We start from the raw sequence: 16,997 nt of genomic DNA, 5'->3' as shown, positions 1-16,997 counted from the left end.
CCAAGTTCGGTGATAGTTTGTACCCATCCGCCATATGAACCACCTGTGCGTTGGAAATGGAATTTCTGCGTAGGTGGAGCTGGTGGGGCCATCATATGTGCGCAATTCTGGAGCAACGGAACCAGCGACTGCCAAGTGGTCTGATATTTTGACCAGGATGGTTTGGAGCCGGTGAACTGCTGGTGAATGCTGAATACCTGCGCGCGGATGGGGTCAGATTTGATAATGGTCAGCTTGACGGGGTGAGGGCTTGCAGATGACCGGGCTGGCTCGCTGTTTGCAGTGTGGCTTTCTGACGTGGTTGATGGCTGTTCTTTGGTTGCAGATGAGGCTTGAGCAGGGCCAGTAGGACTCGCAGGCGTGAAGAGATTTGGCGATTTGGGTCTGGCAGCCCCAGACCCGGGGGAATCATCGGGTACTGTCTGATGAAGGCTGTGCGCTGGATTGTTCGGCGCGGAGGTGTCGGGGGAACGGTTGGAGTCTGCCGTGCAAACATTAGGAGGTGGCGGATTGGTTGATGATTGAAGGGGACCGATGCCCTGGAGTGATTCATTAGGAATGGGGTCCCAGGGGTTTATATCCATTGGCTCAGCGGCTTGAGTGTTGAGGGTGGGTGACTGTAGATCTGCTGTACTGGCAGATGGGTTGTCATTTGAAGGGCCGGTGGACAGGCCGGTGTCGGTGGTGGGAACTGAGCCCTGGGCTTGTTGTGGAGACGGCGCGGGCTTGTTGTGGAGACGGCGCGGGATTGTCGGGGTTCTTGATCAGCAGATCCACCGCTCTGGCAGTTGAGGGTTTTTTTGTTCGACTGCGAGTCACACGCTTGTGTGACTTCTTGACTGGGCGAGAAGTCGAGGGTGAAGGATCGGTAGGGTTGGTAATCTTGATATCGTCTGCGTCGGGGAGAGCACCAGTTTCCTCCCATGCTGGTGGTAGGAAGGAGCCAGTGGGCTGTGAATAAACATGATCGGCGGTGAGGTTGATGAATTGGTTAGATACTTACTCCGTCTGCTGCTCATTAAGGAGTCAGCCAGCTCCTCAGCCTTTTGTTTACAGTGACAGGGAAGCTTGAGCGCTAGGATATGGGCTGCTGATCGGGCGGCGGCATCAATTGAACAAGCAAATTCTTCTGGTGTGATCTCCTGTATCTCCGTGGGAAGGACAGATTCCTCCAGATCAAGTGAGGCTGCGGACAAGGAGGATTGATGTTGAATTAGGAATTCTTGAAGGGAAGGCGCTGGGATTGACCGGGTGATGTTGTTCTGCTAGAGATCCTGTTGGGTTGGAAATATGAAATTTGGCTCAATTCAACACTGCGGGTTTGGCACGATGACCAGGCAAACTCACTGGGGGGTGGTGTGGTCCCTGAGGATTCGGTTTCCGTCAAGAAAACGGAGTCATTGGTTGCGGGATCGTCGCGGGGAGAACCTGGATGAGACATGAGGTATTCTTATTCAGCGCAAAGGTCAATGCGGAGTGGATTTGGGGACAAGTGGGAGGAGAGGAACTCGAGGGGAATGTGGGCTGGTTTATATGGCTTACCCCTATCGGGACCCAAGCCTTGGTGCTTTTCATGACCAGAGTCCTTTGTGATGAAGTTTGCAATTGTGCCCGGGACCTGACGTAATCTAGATAGTGCAAGACAACGTGCAGTTAGACCATGAGCCAAATGCATGTGGCTGATGGCAGCATTATGTTCAGCAAATGAGGGTCCTTTCTCATATAGTGGAAGATGCTGATGTGTGGCTGAAGCAGGCATGCAACTTAGTTTGTCTAACGGTGTTTATTGTTTGTCTATTGTCTTGCGCGTTGCGAAGGCAGTGATAGTGGTCACTACTATGGAAGAGGGTTCACTGGGAAGCATGGTGTCTGACTGTGTTATATGTAGTGAACTGCGATATCGTCTGGCCAAAGGCATTTGAGCCCGCCAAGCGGAACACATGGGCTCACCCTGCGCAGCCGCTCAGGTGAAGTGGGTGATAAATGCGCACGGGCTCCTGAGCTGAAATCCAAGTGGAATACAAGTATGTATGTTGGTAGATGCGGTTCTGGCGGTGAAACGCAACTGCAAATCAATCTGGATGGTGGTGTAATTAGACTCCATCCTCTGGGAAAGTGCATCCGAAGATCACGCGGGAAGCCCTGTCAATGACAGGCGGATTTTGTCAGCGGTGGGTTACTCCGGGGAAGATGTGAATCCACTCAATGGAAGTTTACTGGAATGTTATGTTTTAAAGCAGATTACTTAAATCAAGCAGCTGTTAATAATGAACTTAGTGACAGTCAGAAAATGGATATTTTGAAAATATGCTTTGATAATAAACAAGCATTTTGTACTTCAGATGAACCTATTGGAGATATCAAAGGTCATGACATGAGCATAGAATTGACTGTACAAGCACCTTATCCCCCTATGTTAAGGAAATCAGCTTATCCTTCAAGTCCTAAATCCAGAGAAGCTCTTGAGAATCATATCAATGAACTACTAGATCTCAGAGTTATCAGAAAAATTGGTCATAATGAACAAGTAGAAATGACTACTCCAGTTATGATAGCTTGGCATAATGATAAATCTAGGATGGTAGGTGATTTTAGAGCCTTGAATACTTATACTAAAGCAGATCATTACCCTATACCAAGAATTGAACATGCTTTGCATAACTTATCTAAAGCAAAATACATTACTACAATGGATGTTTTGAAAGGATTTCATCAAATAGCTATAGAAGAGGAAAGTTGTAAGTTTCTCAGAATAATTTGTCATCTAGGAGTATTTGAATATCTCTGTATGCCCTTTGGTATTAAGAATGCTCCCTCTCACTTTCAAAGAATGATGGATTCTATATTTGGCCAATATATCAGGCAAGGATGGATGATGGTTTATATAGATGACTAGAGGCCAAGGCGGCTGCGCCGCTGCGGAGACCACATGCCCAGCTCCACGGCCAGCAACAGCAATTATTTTTACTCAGCAGGCCGGTCGGGTGGGGGTAGCAGGTTGACGAACCTCGGGGGTAGCTTCTTGTTCAAAGAGACTTTTGAGGCTTTCCGGGAGGGCAGAGGGAGAGGCTGAGTCAACGATGCATGTATTACGCTAAATGTAATTAGCGCCGCTAAAACTAAATTGTAACGCTTGTTGCTAATAATCTGGGGCTGTAATTTTTAGTGTAATACCAACCCGCTAAAAACCGCTAACGCTAAATTACAGCTAAATTACAGCTAAATTACAGCTAATTAGCGGCTTGCTACGCTAAATTAGCTGTAATTCGTAGCGAAAATTGCACTTTTTTGCCCAATCTGAGTTAGCTGTAATTGTAATAGTCCGCCCGCTACAATTTAGTTTAGCGTAGCGGCGCTAAAAAACCGCTAAATTAGGGTATTACACGCTAACCGTAGCGTAATAGATGCATCGTTGGCTGAGTGCTCGCAAGCTGAATGGCAGCGCGAGGCGGCAGGGAAGGTGAACTTGTAGTACAGCCGCCGCGGGCGCCCAATTCTTTCTCCAGTACGGATGACGGTCCGGGTTGAGAAGGTGTGATCGGCAGATTGGCTGGAGTCAGGAGAGTGGATACCGGCCAAGCAGGAAGCAAAGGTCCCTCCCCTTTTATAGTAAAATGTGAAGAATTTTTGCTTGTGGAGATCCTGGTGAAGTATTTTTGCTGGTGTGAAAACCATAATGTGGTGGTGGTGGTGGTGGTGATGGTGTCCACAGGTGGAACCATGCTGCGGTGCCTGGATGGTGCCACACTGGAATGCTTTTGTCTTGTATGAGCATTAGAAAAAATGCATTACTATCTAGAAGGTTGTAAAGTCATAGTTGTCACTGACTGTGCAACAGCAAAAACCCTTATGAATATGAAGACACCTAACCATCACATGCTCAGAAGGCAGATTGCAATACAGCAATACTGGAGACATATGACCATAACCCATAAAGCAGGAGCCAAGCACACTAATGCTGACTGACTGAGTAGATGGGCTCTACCTAATAGGGGGTTTCAAAGTTGGCCAGATGCAACTTGTATGCACTTTTGCAAGTCAGTGTTCAAGTGCATTCTGGAACATGGAGTTGCAAAAGTGCATGCAAGTCACATTGTAATACACCCCCCAAACCTGCTTGAATGTTTCTTTGAATTTTGGTGTTCAGGACAAGCCTTTAACACCAACTTGCAAAAGCATGCATGGTCAACTTTGAATCCCCTAATACTCCAGACAACCCCACATATGAGGTGGGCCCAATGGATTCAGCCCACCTCCTGCTATGCTGCCAGTAAAACCACAAGAAACATTTACGGGTTAATTTCAATGGGAGGCGAGATGTATAATATTGAGAAATTGAATTGGTAGTATCTGCAGGTCGAAAGGACCAAGATAACTTTTGAGTATCACAAATATACCTATTGGATACAATCCAGAAAGCTGGAGAGAATTTTCCGATCTGTCTTGAGATCGATCCGAGTGGATTTAATTTTGAGCGATCGACGGGTTCAGAGGAAGGGGTAAGAGAGGGAATGTTAGGTTGATTGACATCACGGACGAGGAGGTCAGCGCTAATAAGCTTAAGACAAAAGAGAGCGGCCGATGAGTCATGCTGAATCTTTTTAGCGGATGAGGTGACATTAGCGAGGAGACGGGAGCGAGGAGTGGGTTGATGAGCGCGTAGAATAGAATTGGCGAGGTCGAGTTTAGCGGGAAGATGGCCGGAGCGAATGGAAAGAACGAGACGCTGCTCGAGTTCATCCATTGGCCATCCAAAAACCTCTGACGCTTTCGAGAGCTGCGCCGATGAGAACGAGCCAAAGTATTGTCCAATCGCCCATTCCTGAATCATCATCATTAAGCAGATACAAATCACCTTGGTACAGCGGCTTATTTATTGATTCAAATTATCAGTTTCCTCCGTCTCCCCTCTCGACGAATGTGGAAAGAGTAAGGAAACGGACTAACCAGAGAGGCTTTCAAATACTCAAACACGCCGCAGTACTTATTTTCTCTGAACAAGTTCAAGATCCGTCTCAACTGGGGCTCGCTGTCGAGCATCGACCTGAACTCGAGGTTATCAATCAGACGGTCTTTCAACTGCTGTCGATCGAAATGAGCCAAGCCACAGAGGGTCGTATAGATTGCTATGTCGGTCGCCGTCGCCAGCTACACACACAAATAAATACTTAGTCTTAGCTTCCTGCTCTCCACTGAAAATCGGGTTCTGAGCTTTCACGTCCTTACCAGTTCTCCACCAGTGCTCTCTCCGGCATCTTTTCCTACCTTGAGAAAGTAGCTCGTCGCTCTCCCAAAGTCTCCCTGGGCAAGCGATGTGAGTGCATTGACAACATTAACTCTGTCGGACCATCGTTGGATATCTTTCTTGGTTCTGGATAAACAAAGCATCAAAATGAACACAAGAGGCAATCACTGCTTAATTTTGAGAAGGAAGCACTCACGGGTCACGGGAATCAATGCCTACGGTGGATGTAGATCCACTAGTCTTAGTTTTTGCGGCCTTGAGCTCCAAGGATCCGATGAGGGTGTCAAGAGCACCCTGGGCCTTAGCCGCATGACTCTGAGCCAGGTTGAAGTTTTCAGCGTCGAGTGCCAGGTCGAGGGAGGCGAGGGAGAGTTCGGCAGCATGTAATGCGGTCGTGGCGTGTTCTCTAGCCTTCGAGAACACTTGATGAGCGCTCCCAACGTCACCCACTTTGCGGTAATGGGTGTCAGGATTTGGGCCCTGGCCCGAACGGCCCGGACACAGCCCCTAAACTCCTTAACATGGAGGCTCACAATCCAAACCTTTTCCTGCCTGTATCCTCCAGCCACTCAACCAATCGTAAGTACAGCAAGAGACCCTTGTATCAATAAGCCGAAGAAATTAAACCGGTTGATATGATAAACTAACCAGTCCCTTGACATACCGCTCTATTCAGGCAACGCAAACATGGACCGAGAAACCAACCAGAACGGTCAGGTCAACGCATCCCTGCAAACCCATTCTAACCAGCCCAGCCAGCAACCGAGCGCCTCATCCGTCTCGTAGGGCAAACTCAGGACCCTGTGGCTTAACCAGGCTGAAACTCCCCACTTCCTTTCTGCATCGCACACATCGGCTCAACCAAAACTCTCTCCACTTTGCTCACCGAACTCAAACGCTCTCAACAAAGCGCAACCACCTTAAACCACGTCCTCATTTCTTTTTGTCACTGCCCATTTCCTTTTATCATTGGCAGCCTGCGACGACCTCGTACCCCATTCTTGCTCTTCTCGGATTGATCTCTTTCCTTTTTGTTTCTCATTATCATCTACATCATCTAAACCTTTTTCCTCGGTTGCCTACCACTGCCCTTAAAGGTACATACCTACAACTTGTTTTCTTTTTCTTCTCTCCGAACTCATGAAGATCACCATGAGCTGACCAAAGTTGAAATATAAACCTTAAAGTCTTGTTATTCTCACAATGGGCACCCAGCGCTTGGTAACGGGACTGGAATTCGATTCAGGGCGCGTTTTAAATGGAGCGATCAACAAAATCAATCATAATCAACAGATACGAAAGACTCACCCGGATCCCATCCTTAATACAATTAGTCGTATTGTGTTTCAGGTCGTTCTCGAGTCTTGCAAGCGTGTGATTGATCCCGTCCTGGGTACTATCGATCCAGTCCTCGTTTGCGGTCAACAGGGGAAGATTGTTTGCCGAGGCAAGCTTATTGTGCGCGGCTAGGGTCTCCTTATACAGTGAGATATCCCAGGTGGATTGAACAATCGCCTCCAGCGCCAGTTCTTATGCGCTCAGAGAAATTGGCGAGCATAATTGACCTAAGAACCGGAGCCGATTGATTGCTTGTCGACCCCATGTTTTTTCAATTATATCAAGTGCTCGTCAGTTCAGCCGTTCTACAAATAGATCCTTTCTTTGAAAGATATTTTGATGAGCCACATGTGAAGAATGTAAGGTTTCACAGAACTAAGAGCGGGTCTTGGCCGACTCTGGTATAGATGACAGTAAAAGAAATTGAGTATTGAGTTGACTGCGGTGCAGCTGAGATCACGTATTCGTGAATAGGACGGAGACGTCTGAATAAGTCAGTTAAGATCGAACGGCAGAGCGCTCAACACGGGCCGATTCGACTTGCAAGACTTCCGGAGCAGATGGATTCTGTTTCATCATTCAGCTCACGGTAAGTCTTCAGCTTTAGTCTGCTAGGCTCTGCAGCGAGGTACTTACCACCTGAGGTGGGTTTTGTTATCCTATCGCTGAGGCTGGAACCTTTACGGTTTGGGTTGGCGTTGGTAGCAAGCGTGCTGTAAAGGAGAAGAGATCCTGTCAGCACTGCTTGACCTAGCTGGGACGATACAACAATCTTCATACCTTGAGTCTGGTAGAGTTTGTTTGTATTGCTTAGGCTCTTTGTCTTGTGTCGACGTGGCTAGAAAGGAGCGGAGGATTAGCGTTAGCATAATCCGACCGCCTGGGAGCGACATGCATATGCATGCGCCTGAGGGTCGCGCGGACTCACCTGTCCCCCTTGCGGGGTTAGGGTTCAGTTCCTTGCGCTTCCTTGACTCTGGGCCTAGGCCCGAGTCTTGACAAAGAAGACCTGAGAGCGAGTTCGAGAGTTGAAGGGCTGAGCTGGTACGGGCGATGGCTGGAGGTTAAGCCACATCAATGCCCAATGACACGCCTGCCTGGAATGTCGTGACAACGGTATTGCAATGGTTTTGCCCCGGGGGTGGCTTTGCATGGTGACTGTAGAGAAGGGGTTGCACCTGGGGGAAATATGGGTATGTACATAGAGCGTTGTGGAGTGGGCTTGGGGAGGTTGGCAAGCCCGTGGTGATATGATGGTGGCGGTGGCGGTTCAGGAGTAAAATGCCAAGGTGGTTGATGGGACAAATGGCTTGTTTGCCGCGTTTGAGGTGGCTGTAGACAACAGTTGGCATAGGGGCAGGTGCGTCTGCGAATTGGAGGGGAAATGCCCATTGTGCCTATAAGAGCATCCTTACCGGTGACTAGTTTAGCTCGAAATTAGCTAGTTTAGCCACCAATCTCAACCACACTGGGTGTAGCTAAGCCCAAGCTAAATTGGTGAGAAGCTTGAATTTCAGCTAACCGTCACTACATTTAGTGACGGTTAGCTCGAAGCTAACTGCCATTTCCCGCGCCCACCACTCAGCTCCACCCCGCGCAAGCCGAACCAATACGGCTGAATCGCTGTCGCTAAGTTAGTTTGCAACAGCTGCAAGTCAAAACTCGCGCCAACATAGCTCGACCGGTAAGGATGCTCTAAATAGACGACCTGTGGTAGCATTAATATTCCTCAGGCAATTCTCCGGGCTGGCTTCCAGCCGGGGATTTGTCTCACCCCCGTCCGCTGTTGCACTTGCGCAGTTTGATGGGGCGCTACTCGTGGGCCCCCCTTGTGCTTAACGGCTGGGGGTCTTCCTCTCACCACTTTTCAACCCTGCTAGACAGGGATGGGTGGTGGGCCACGGTATGTCAGCTTGCTGACATTGGGTGGCAGGGTGCAGGCTTGGCTTTTTTATTGTTGTAACTGATTATTTTGGCTTGTAATTCTTTGTTTTGTATGAAAAATCTTGTTTTTTGCCTTTCTGTTTTCTGAGAGGGGAAACCCTTGATTTTTTTTTGTAGTTTTCAGTAAATTGTAGGGGGAACCCTTGATTTTTTTTTCTACAATTCTGAGACTTTAATATACTTGGATATTATAATTTATTCTGATGATTGGGATGATCACAAACAAAAGGTAAGAATGATTTTAGAAAAATCCATTGAAGTAGGATTAAAAATGTCCATTAAAAAATGTAACTTTGGATATGGTGAGCTCAAAGCCCTGGGACGTATAGTGTCTGGTCTTATGTTAGCAGTAGATCAACATAAAGTGGCTGCAGTATTAATAAACGGACTTACTTCGCGCACTGCAAAAAGCTCTTCGCGCACTGTGCAGTGCGCGAAGTTTGCAAACACTTCGCGCACTGCGCGTGAAGGGCGCAACTTTTTCAAATTATTTTTTGACCAATCAATAGACAAGCTTATTATTGTCCTCTGTGAATTTATTTGGAGTTTTTTGAAGCTTCCTTGTATGCTTAAAAATCCCACCAATGAAAAAAACAAGTACAGCCATTTGGGGACCTGGAATTCATATTCCCGCAGGCCAAAAAATACAAATAATTTAGTGAATCATATTAAATATGTATTTAAAAGTTTTAGAACTTTTTGGCCACTTTGTACAAGGACAAGGCTTTCAAAAACCAGTAACTTTTTCTCAAGATATGCCAAAATGCGCCAGTAAGTGGTGAACTTTCTAATTTTTGAAAGCCTTATTCTTGCACAAAGTGGCCAAAAAATTCTAAAAAGTTTGAATTCATATGTATCATGATTCACTAAATTATTTGGATTTTCTTACTTGTGGGAATATGGATTCCAGGTCCCCAAGTGACTGTACTTGTTCATTTTATTGGTGGGATTTTTAAGCATACAAGGAAGCTTCAAAAAACTCCAAATAAATTCACAGAGGACAATAATAAGCTTGTCTATTGATTGGTCAAAAAATAATTTGAAAAAGTTGCGCCCTTCACGCGCAGTGCGCGAAGTGTTTGCAAACTTCGCGCACTGCACAGTGCGCGAAGAGCTTTTCGCAGTGCGCGAAGTAAGTCCGTTAATAAATCCCATGCCAAGTAGCAAAAAAGAAATGATGTCTTTTCTGGGATTTTGTAGTTATTATAGACAATTTGTTCCACAGTTCTCTAATATTACCAAATGTTTGTATGCATTTTGTAATGAGGATAAAATATTTGAAATGACATATGAGAGAGTGCAAGCTTATGAACAGTTGAAGAAACTATTGACTAGTGCACCAGTCTTAGCTTAACCTGATTATACTAAGCCATTTATATTGTACATTGATGCTTGCTTAGATGGGTTAGGAGCAGCTCTTCATCAAGAATTTCTTATAGATGATCAAGTTGTTGAAAAACCTATCCTTTTCATATCTAGACAAATTAAAGATTCTGAAAGGAGGTATGGAGCTAGTCAAATGGAATGTTTAGCACTAGTTTGGGCTCTGGAAAAATTGCATTACTACCTTGAAGGTTCTAACTTTGTAGTAATCTCAGATTGCATGGCTGTTAAGACTCTAATGAACATGAAAACTCCTAATCGTCATATGTTAAGATGGCAAATTGCAATACAGCAATACCGTGGTCATATGACAATAATTCATAAGGAGGGTAAGAAACATAAAAATGCTGACGGATTAAGTAGATGGGCTTTGCCAAATACTCCAGATAATCCTGTGTATGATCCTGATGATGAGGATATTTTCCCTATATTAGGTATTCATGTGTGTGATTTGGATGAAGCTTTTTATGACTTAGTGCGTAACAGTTATGATCAAGAATCAGGTCTTTTGACACTAGTGGAAATCTTGAAAAATGATAATTGCCCCCCTGAGTTGATTTCTAGCTTACAGTCTGAATTACTGGTAGATTATAAGTTAGGAAAATTTACTCTGTTAGATGGATTACTGTATTATAGAAATAAACACTCTAGTGTACTAGTACTTTGTGACAAAAAACAAATAGTTGATATACTAAAAGAGTGTCATGATAGTATAACTTCTGGTCATTTTTCAAAAGAGAGAACACTAGAAAGAATTCGTAATACTGCTTGGTGGATCAATTGGAGGAAAGAAGCCCAAACTTATATAAAGTCTTGTGACATCTGCCAGAAAGCTAATAAGCAAACAGGAGAAAGATTTGGGCTTCTACAAAAAATTGCCAAACCTAAATCCCAATGTGAAATTATTAATATGGATTTTGTGACTGGTCTCCCGCCTGCTGGAGCTTATTCATATAATTCTGTATTAGTAATAGTAGACCGTTTCTCTAGGAGAGCACGCTTCATACCTAATCATAAGGATGATACAGCTATGGAAATTGCTATGTTATTCTGGAATAAAATTATGTCTGATGTAGGAATTCCTAAAATTATTATTAGTGATAGGGATCCAAAATTTACATCTGAATTTTGGCGCAACTTGCATGATATGTTAGGGACTAAACCTGCTTTTTCTACTGCTTATCACCCTTAGACTGATGGATTAGCTGAAAGGATGATTCAAACATTAGAAGACATGCTCCGCAGGTTCTGTTCATTTGGTTTTGAATTTAAAAATCAAGATGGTTATACACATGATTGGGTTAACCTTCTGCCAGCCTTAGAATTTGCATATAACAGTAGCAAACACTCAACAACTAAATTAGCTCCTTATATTTTGGAACGTGGGTGGATACCTAGAATACCAAAAAATACTGTTAATGACAAATTACCATATATTCATCCAACTTCTTCAGATTTTAAGAAGATGCTAGATGCAGCCCATGAACATGCGAGGAATTGTATAACAGAGGCTGTAGAATATAACAAAAATAGGTGGGACAAAAGTCATAGAGAGCCAGAATTCAAGATTGGAGATAAGGTGATGTTATCTACAGTAAACTTCAATAATCTGGGAGGTAATAAAAAACTTAAGCCTGCTTTTGTTGGACCCTTTTTCATTAAACAACTTCATGGTAAAAATGCAGCAGAGGTAATTCTGAGTGAAGAGCTTTCAAGGAAACACCCAGTTTTTCCAGTGAGTTTAATTAAACCATATGTTTTGAGACCTGGAGAATCTGTAAATGTTCAACCTACTATTCCTGAGGAAGAGCCAGTTGAGAATGCAAGATTACATGTGCAGAAGATTCTAAAAGATAAAAAAGAACGTATCAATGGTAAAGATCTCCGTCTGTACCTTGTAAGATACAAGAATAATTTAGCAGATAAAGATGAATGGTTACCTGAAAATAATATTCCGGATAGAACTATTCATCTGCGTAATTATAGAATTTCAAAAAGATCTAAACCATAAATTTTTTCTATAGTCTCATCTTAAGGGGTAGGAAATGTCAGCCGGCTACGCAGCGCAAGCCAGCGTAACAATTATACAAATGATTATAAATAATATTTCACATTTTTGTGACAGATATCTATGTAATCTGTCACATATTATTTGAATATATGATAAATACTTAGAAAGATAATGTACATATAGTTTAATAGTAATATTAATCTTTAAAACTATTGAATATGAGAAAAGATACTATGTGTGAATAATAAACTACTCACGAGTGCGCGAGTTACACATTTCAAAGATATTCTTGTGATGTGAGCCTGAGTCTCTATAGTGACAGCAGGACACAAGAAATGGGGGGTAATAGTTGGATTTCTTGGGATAAAGAAAATACAACTATAAGAGAGAGAGAGAAAGAGAAAAGAGGAAACAGAGCAGAATCAAGATGAAGAAAAGCACTAGGTTATTCTAGTGGGAATGCACGTCCACTGGCAATGCTACTCTTCAGAAGAGTGCTGCTAATCTGTGCTAAGAAGTGCTACAGCTTCCTCTCAGGAGGGTATCTGGATTAGATAAGTTTAATCCAGCCACGATTTTTAGCTTCCTTCTGGATAGTCAAGGTTCTTAAAGGGAAACCTGAGGGACAGCCCTGAATCTAGATTTTGAGGCAAAGGCCAAATGATAATAAGGGACAGCCCTGTGATCAAGATAGAGGCAAAGGCCAGTAGATTTGGAGGGACAGCCCTGTGATCAAGAAGAAGACAAAACCAGCAGAAAAGAGAAGATCAAGCAAGACACAGAGTTGTACCTCTGAGATAAACAAGGTTCAGTGAAAGAGGTTACTTACTGTCAATATCCTAGGCGCCTGTGACAGTAGGTATACTGGGAGTGTTGTAAGCTCTTTGGTGGTGATCCTGGGGTTATCTGGGGTGTGGTTCTGGTGTGCTGGAGTCTGTAGATCCGCCTCAGGCAAGGGGGATCCTTACTACGAAAATTTTCACAGTTTGCTTTTGTAATTTACATATGTACATGTGGTTTGGCGCGCCTGGTAGCGCTGACACGTCATAACTGCGCAAGCGCGCCACAACTCAATAACTCAGGGAAGGAGTATAGTTACAATGAATTGATAAGTTGTAACTAGGGTTAAAATTGCATCAGGAAACAGAATATGAAGTCAAAACAAGGTTATCTCTTAAGATGAAAAAGATATAAAGTAATTTCTATGTAACAAAGGTAGAACAGGCAGCTTTTAGGTCAGCTGTGATGACTCTAAGGCTGACACGTGACATGTGTCAATGTCTGGTAACTTTGGGAAATAAGGGATCATTCCTCAATAGGATCTTCTTGAAAACTACAACCCCATCCGACATCAAGAGCAATAACCAGATCGACACCATTAATCAAACGCCCCCAATTGAGTTCGAAAATAATAATCAGACAGATATTGACAGTCCCATTGCAAGTTGAATGATAATCGAGCGATAGAGACCGCCCCAGTCCGTAATTATTGAAGGACTTCCCCATCAAACTAGGATACAACTGAACATATTTAAAGAGGTCAGTTTTCCCTCTTTTTCTCCCTCCTCAGCTTCAGACAACCGCACAAATATCTAACCACTCTTTCGACTCGCAACATCATCAGATTCCGATCGATCTAGTCGTTACATCTTCGTCGTCTATAGCCTGTTTTAATTCCAAGTGCGATCTGATATTGAGAAGGTTCTTTACTAGTAAGTAATTACCCTTCCCTTATTTATCGCGCTTTTCTTATATATCTCTGGGAATCAAACTACCCCTGCATCGCAGGCCCCAGTTATCTTTGAGGGATCTAAACAACACCTGCTTGCAGGCTGTTGAAATGTTGTAATCCTCAGTGGTCAAAATCAACACATCAGGCATGGACTTGGTAGCCTAGTTGGTAAAGGCAGCACTTCTAGTATAGTGTCTTAGCTTCAAGCTAAGGTCGCTGGTTGAAATCCTGCCCAAGTCAATCATTTTCTGCTAAGCGTCTGCAAAATGCATTGTTAGTTTTAACATAAAGGACCTTGACTGTTTTTATTACTATAAACCAAAACCAGAACTAGAAAGAATAGTGTAAGAACAAGGGATAACAATAAGATGAGAAGATAAAGATGAAGATAAACCAACCCTGTGACAATAAAGGCTATAAGAAATGAGGACAACGACGGAGATAGGACAATAAGACTGTGATAACTGTGAGGAGGTGATGTAGATGTTAGTCAACGAGAGAATTGAGGAGAAGTTGAAGAGAGACAAGAAACAAACCCTAGGAGAATAGGCAACAATCTTTATAGAGAAGGAATGGGAAGAAATAAGGACTAGATCTAGGACAGGAACTGAGAAAGAAGAAGAAGTTAGCATTGAGGATTGGAGGAGCCATATCAACGAGAGATTAGAAATGCGGAGGTGCATTTCTCACCAAGTTGGAAGCCAGTACGGCTGTCCAAGTTAAGGCTTCACAGAGCTTGAGGTCGCGAGCAGGAGACGTTGACGTTGATGTCAACGGAAGACTAGATCTGAGTCGAGAGAGTTTGAGCGGAGTGTAGATTGGATCAATGGAAAGAGACGATTTGAGTTAAGATCGATGCTTGAGGTCGATACCAATGGAAAGAGTGGGAGAGGAGCGATGTGTTGAGATGAGTCCGGATAGGTTAGATTTGATGATGTTGACGGACAGCAGTGAGTGCGCCCAAGGCGCTCGAGATGCGCAGCAGAGTGCGCTCAAGTTTCAACACAGGCCCCTCCTTAAAATTTATTTCTTTTATTTTTTTATTTCTTCAAAATAAAAACTATCCAAACCATCTTTATTTTTCATTATCACCCGGTGTTGCTAGAAGAATTCTGTTCTTGGCATCACCGAGGCTGACAGATTTGTACAGTGGGGTGGGTAGTGCGGGCGGGCCTTTGGTTGGGCCATCGGGCTCTCTACGGCTATGTATGTCCACCCTGAAGTTTGGCCAAACGTCAGGGTGGACACCGATGGGTGCCTGATGAAATTTTGCTGTGGTGTGCTACATGTGTCCAAGGTCACAAGTCTATGTCAGTTCTGCCGCTACAATCATGGGCCCCACGAGTGTAACGATCCAAATACAGGGGGCACATGATGCCCACTAACACAGACAGTCCTTCAGCAGGCCTTCTTGGGGACGCTTCTTGAGTATGATTTGAACGGAGCTTCCCCAAGAATGACAACTGGGCATGACAACAAGAACGACTTGTAGTCTGATTGTGTCCACCCTCATGTTCGGCCAAACGTTGCGGTGGACAGTTTTGCCGCCATGTTAGTAGGCAGTGTTGACACACATCTCAGCATGGGCACTACCTCACAGCGTTTGGAACATCTCTGTGAGGGTGAAATACTACTGAAGATAGTGCTCACAGCCTTTGTAAGGTCTAAATCACATCTCAGTGTGCAGGAAGTGTGGAAGCAATACACCACCTGACGAAGCCATACTTGCATTGGCAGGCAAATGTATATTGCGCCAAGCAGAAACAAAGCACAAAAGACATCGACATCTTGTGCCACAACACAGTGTGATGTTCTTGCACAAACTAGGGACAGAGTGGGGTTGTCATGGGAGAGGGAGACTGAATCCGTGAGAAGAAAGTTAATGTGCAAGCCAAGTCCGGTCGCTAGGTACATTCAACAATCGACGTGCATGGCACCCGCCGCCGCGGAATCAGATGGCCTGTGATTGGCCTCACCTGTGAGAGTGTTGGATCCGCTGGGCTGATTGAGAGCTGGACCTGGCATCCTAGACACCGAGTTTCCGGCGGGTTGCATGCAGCTCTTCTGCATTGTTTGCGCGATGACATCTAGACCAATTGGTGGGACTTGTGATATAGTATCCCGCTCGAAGGAAGTAAGCTGACCCCAGTACGTCTTGCTGTAAGCGTCGAGGGGAAGACCACGAGGGACGCCGATTATTCCTTTCGTTCTCTTGAAGTTGCGTTTTGAGCAACCATATAGCTTTTCGTTGGCCGCGACCGTCTTGTGGTGTTGTCCTCTGGCGATGACCATTTTGTCAAGACAATGTAAGATTGTGGTGAGTTCGTCACTGCTTCAGTCAGGGATTTGGGTGACCGGGAGAGCGTCGGCGGGGCCGTCTTTGATATCCGAGCCACAGGCCTTATTCTCAACAATGCTCGCAAGTGCAATGTTAGTCTTGAATACTTTGTCAACGATCGCGCATCTGTTGTCCTTGATCTGGCCAAAGAAGAGCCCGTTTATAAAATCGACCATTCTAGTCAGCACACGTATTCTGGTCACACGGGATTAATGTTGCATCACAGCACTTACCCTCTTCCGCCATCGAGTATATTGCTCCTTAGTGGCCTTTTGGTTTTTCAAACGGTCGTAAGCCACAACTTCCATGTCCTGAAACTCAAGAATCTCGCGCGACTTTGTCTGGAGCCAACGGTGTATAATCGCAGGAGCTTGACCGGCTTGCTCCTCAGTGATTGATGTGGTTCGTCGCATCCATTCAACATACTTTGAGGCCATGATCTCAACCACTGCCGAGTTCCATGCAGAGCTGCGGTCGGATCCCCACTGGAAGGTCACTCTTGAGATGCCCGCCAATGCAAACGCGCGCTCCACATCTGCTTTGGTTTGAGAGCTAATAGATTTACAGCCCTTCGCAGAAGCTTTCTGGGCAGCTGGAGTGAATTATGGTAAGACGATGTTTTGGCGAATTTCCTTTTTGGCAACGGAAACGTAGTAGTCGACTTCAGCGGCGGGTTTTCCCTCCAGAGCAACACGGACTCTTTCAAGCTGTTCAAGAATGGCTGCGCTGCGCTTTTCGACCCAATATTGATCACTGAGTTCCTGCTCCGTGGGAGCGCGAGGGTATTCTTGTGGCTTGTTGGGATGGCCCAGAAAGAATTTGACAAAGCCGTGGATACCGCGGGAATACTTATCGTAGTGCTCGGCGAGGGCTCCCTTCTGCGCTATCACCCTTGCTCGCTGTCCACATTGGCGCGCCCCCTCCGTCTCTTCTGCTTGATTGCGAGCTGACCTAGCTTTCCCGACAACAAATTCGGGGCTCAGCTCCGCTGCGGCATCCGGCTGTA

At 44.9% G+C, this 16,997-nt stretch overlaps 1 protein-coding gene across 1 annotated transcript in view; it reads right to left on the bottom strand.

Annotated features, from left to right (window-relative positions):
• Positions 1–16,997, bottom strand: part of PtA15_13A253 (uncharacterized protein) — a gene marked incomplete at both ends in the record, with an annotated part of 195,940 nt that overhangs the window by 87,389 nt on the left and 91,554 nt on the right. The window contains 6 exons of the mRNA XM_053162432.1: positions 1,348–1,428; positions 1,543–1,628; positions 4,254–4,855; positions 4,948–5,148; positions 5,227–5,371; positions 5,442–5,694. Coding sequence (XP_053026408.1) covers positions 1,348–1,428; positions 1,543–1,628; positions 4,254–4,855; positions 4,948–5,148; positions 5,227–5,371; positions 5,442–5,694 — 1,368 coding nt within the window. The remainder of the gene's footprint in view (positions 1–1,347; positions 1,429–1,542; positions 1,629–4,253; positions 4,856–4,947; positions 5,149–5,226; positions 5,372–5,441; positions 5,695–16,997) is intronic.

This window comes from Puccinia triticina, chromosome 13A (genome assembly GCF_026914185.1).
Source record: "Puccinia triticina chromosome 13A, complete sequence".
Lineage (NCBI taxonomy): Eukaryota > Fungi > Basidiomycota > Pucciniomycetes > Pucciniales > Pucciniaceae > Puccinia > Puccinia triticina.
This window is presented reverse-complemented; position numbering and strand designations above follow the sequence as displayed.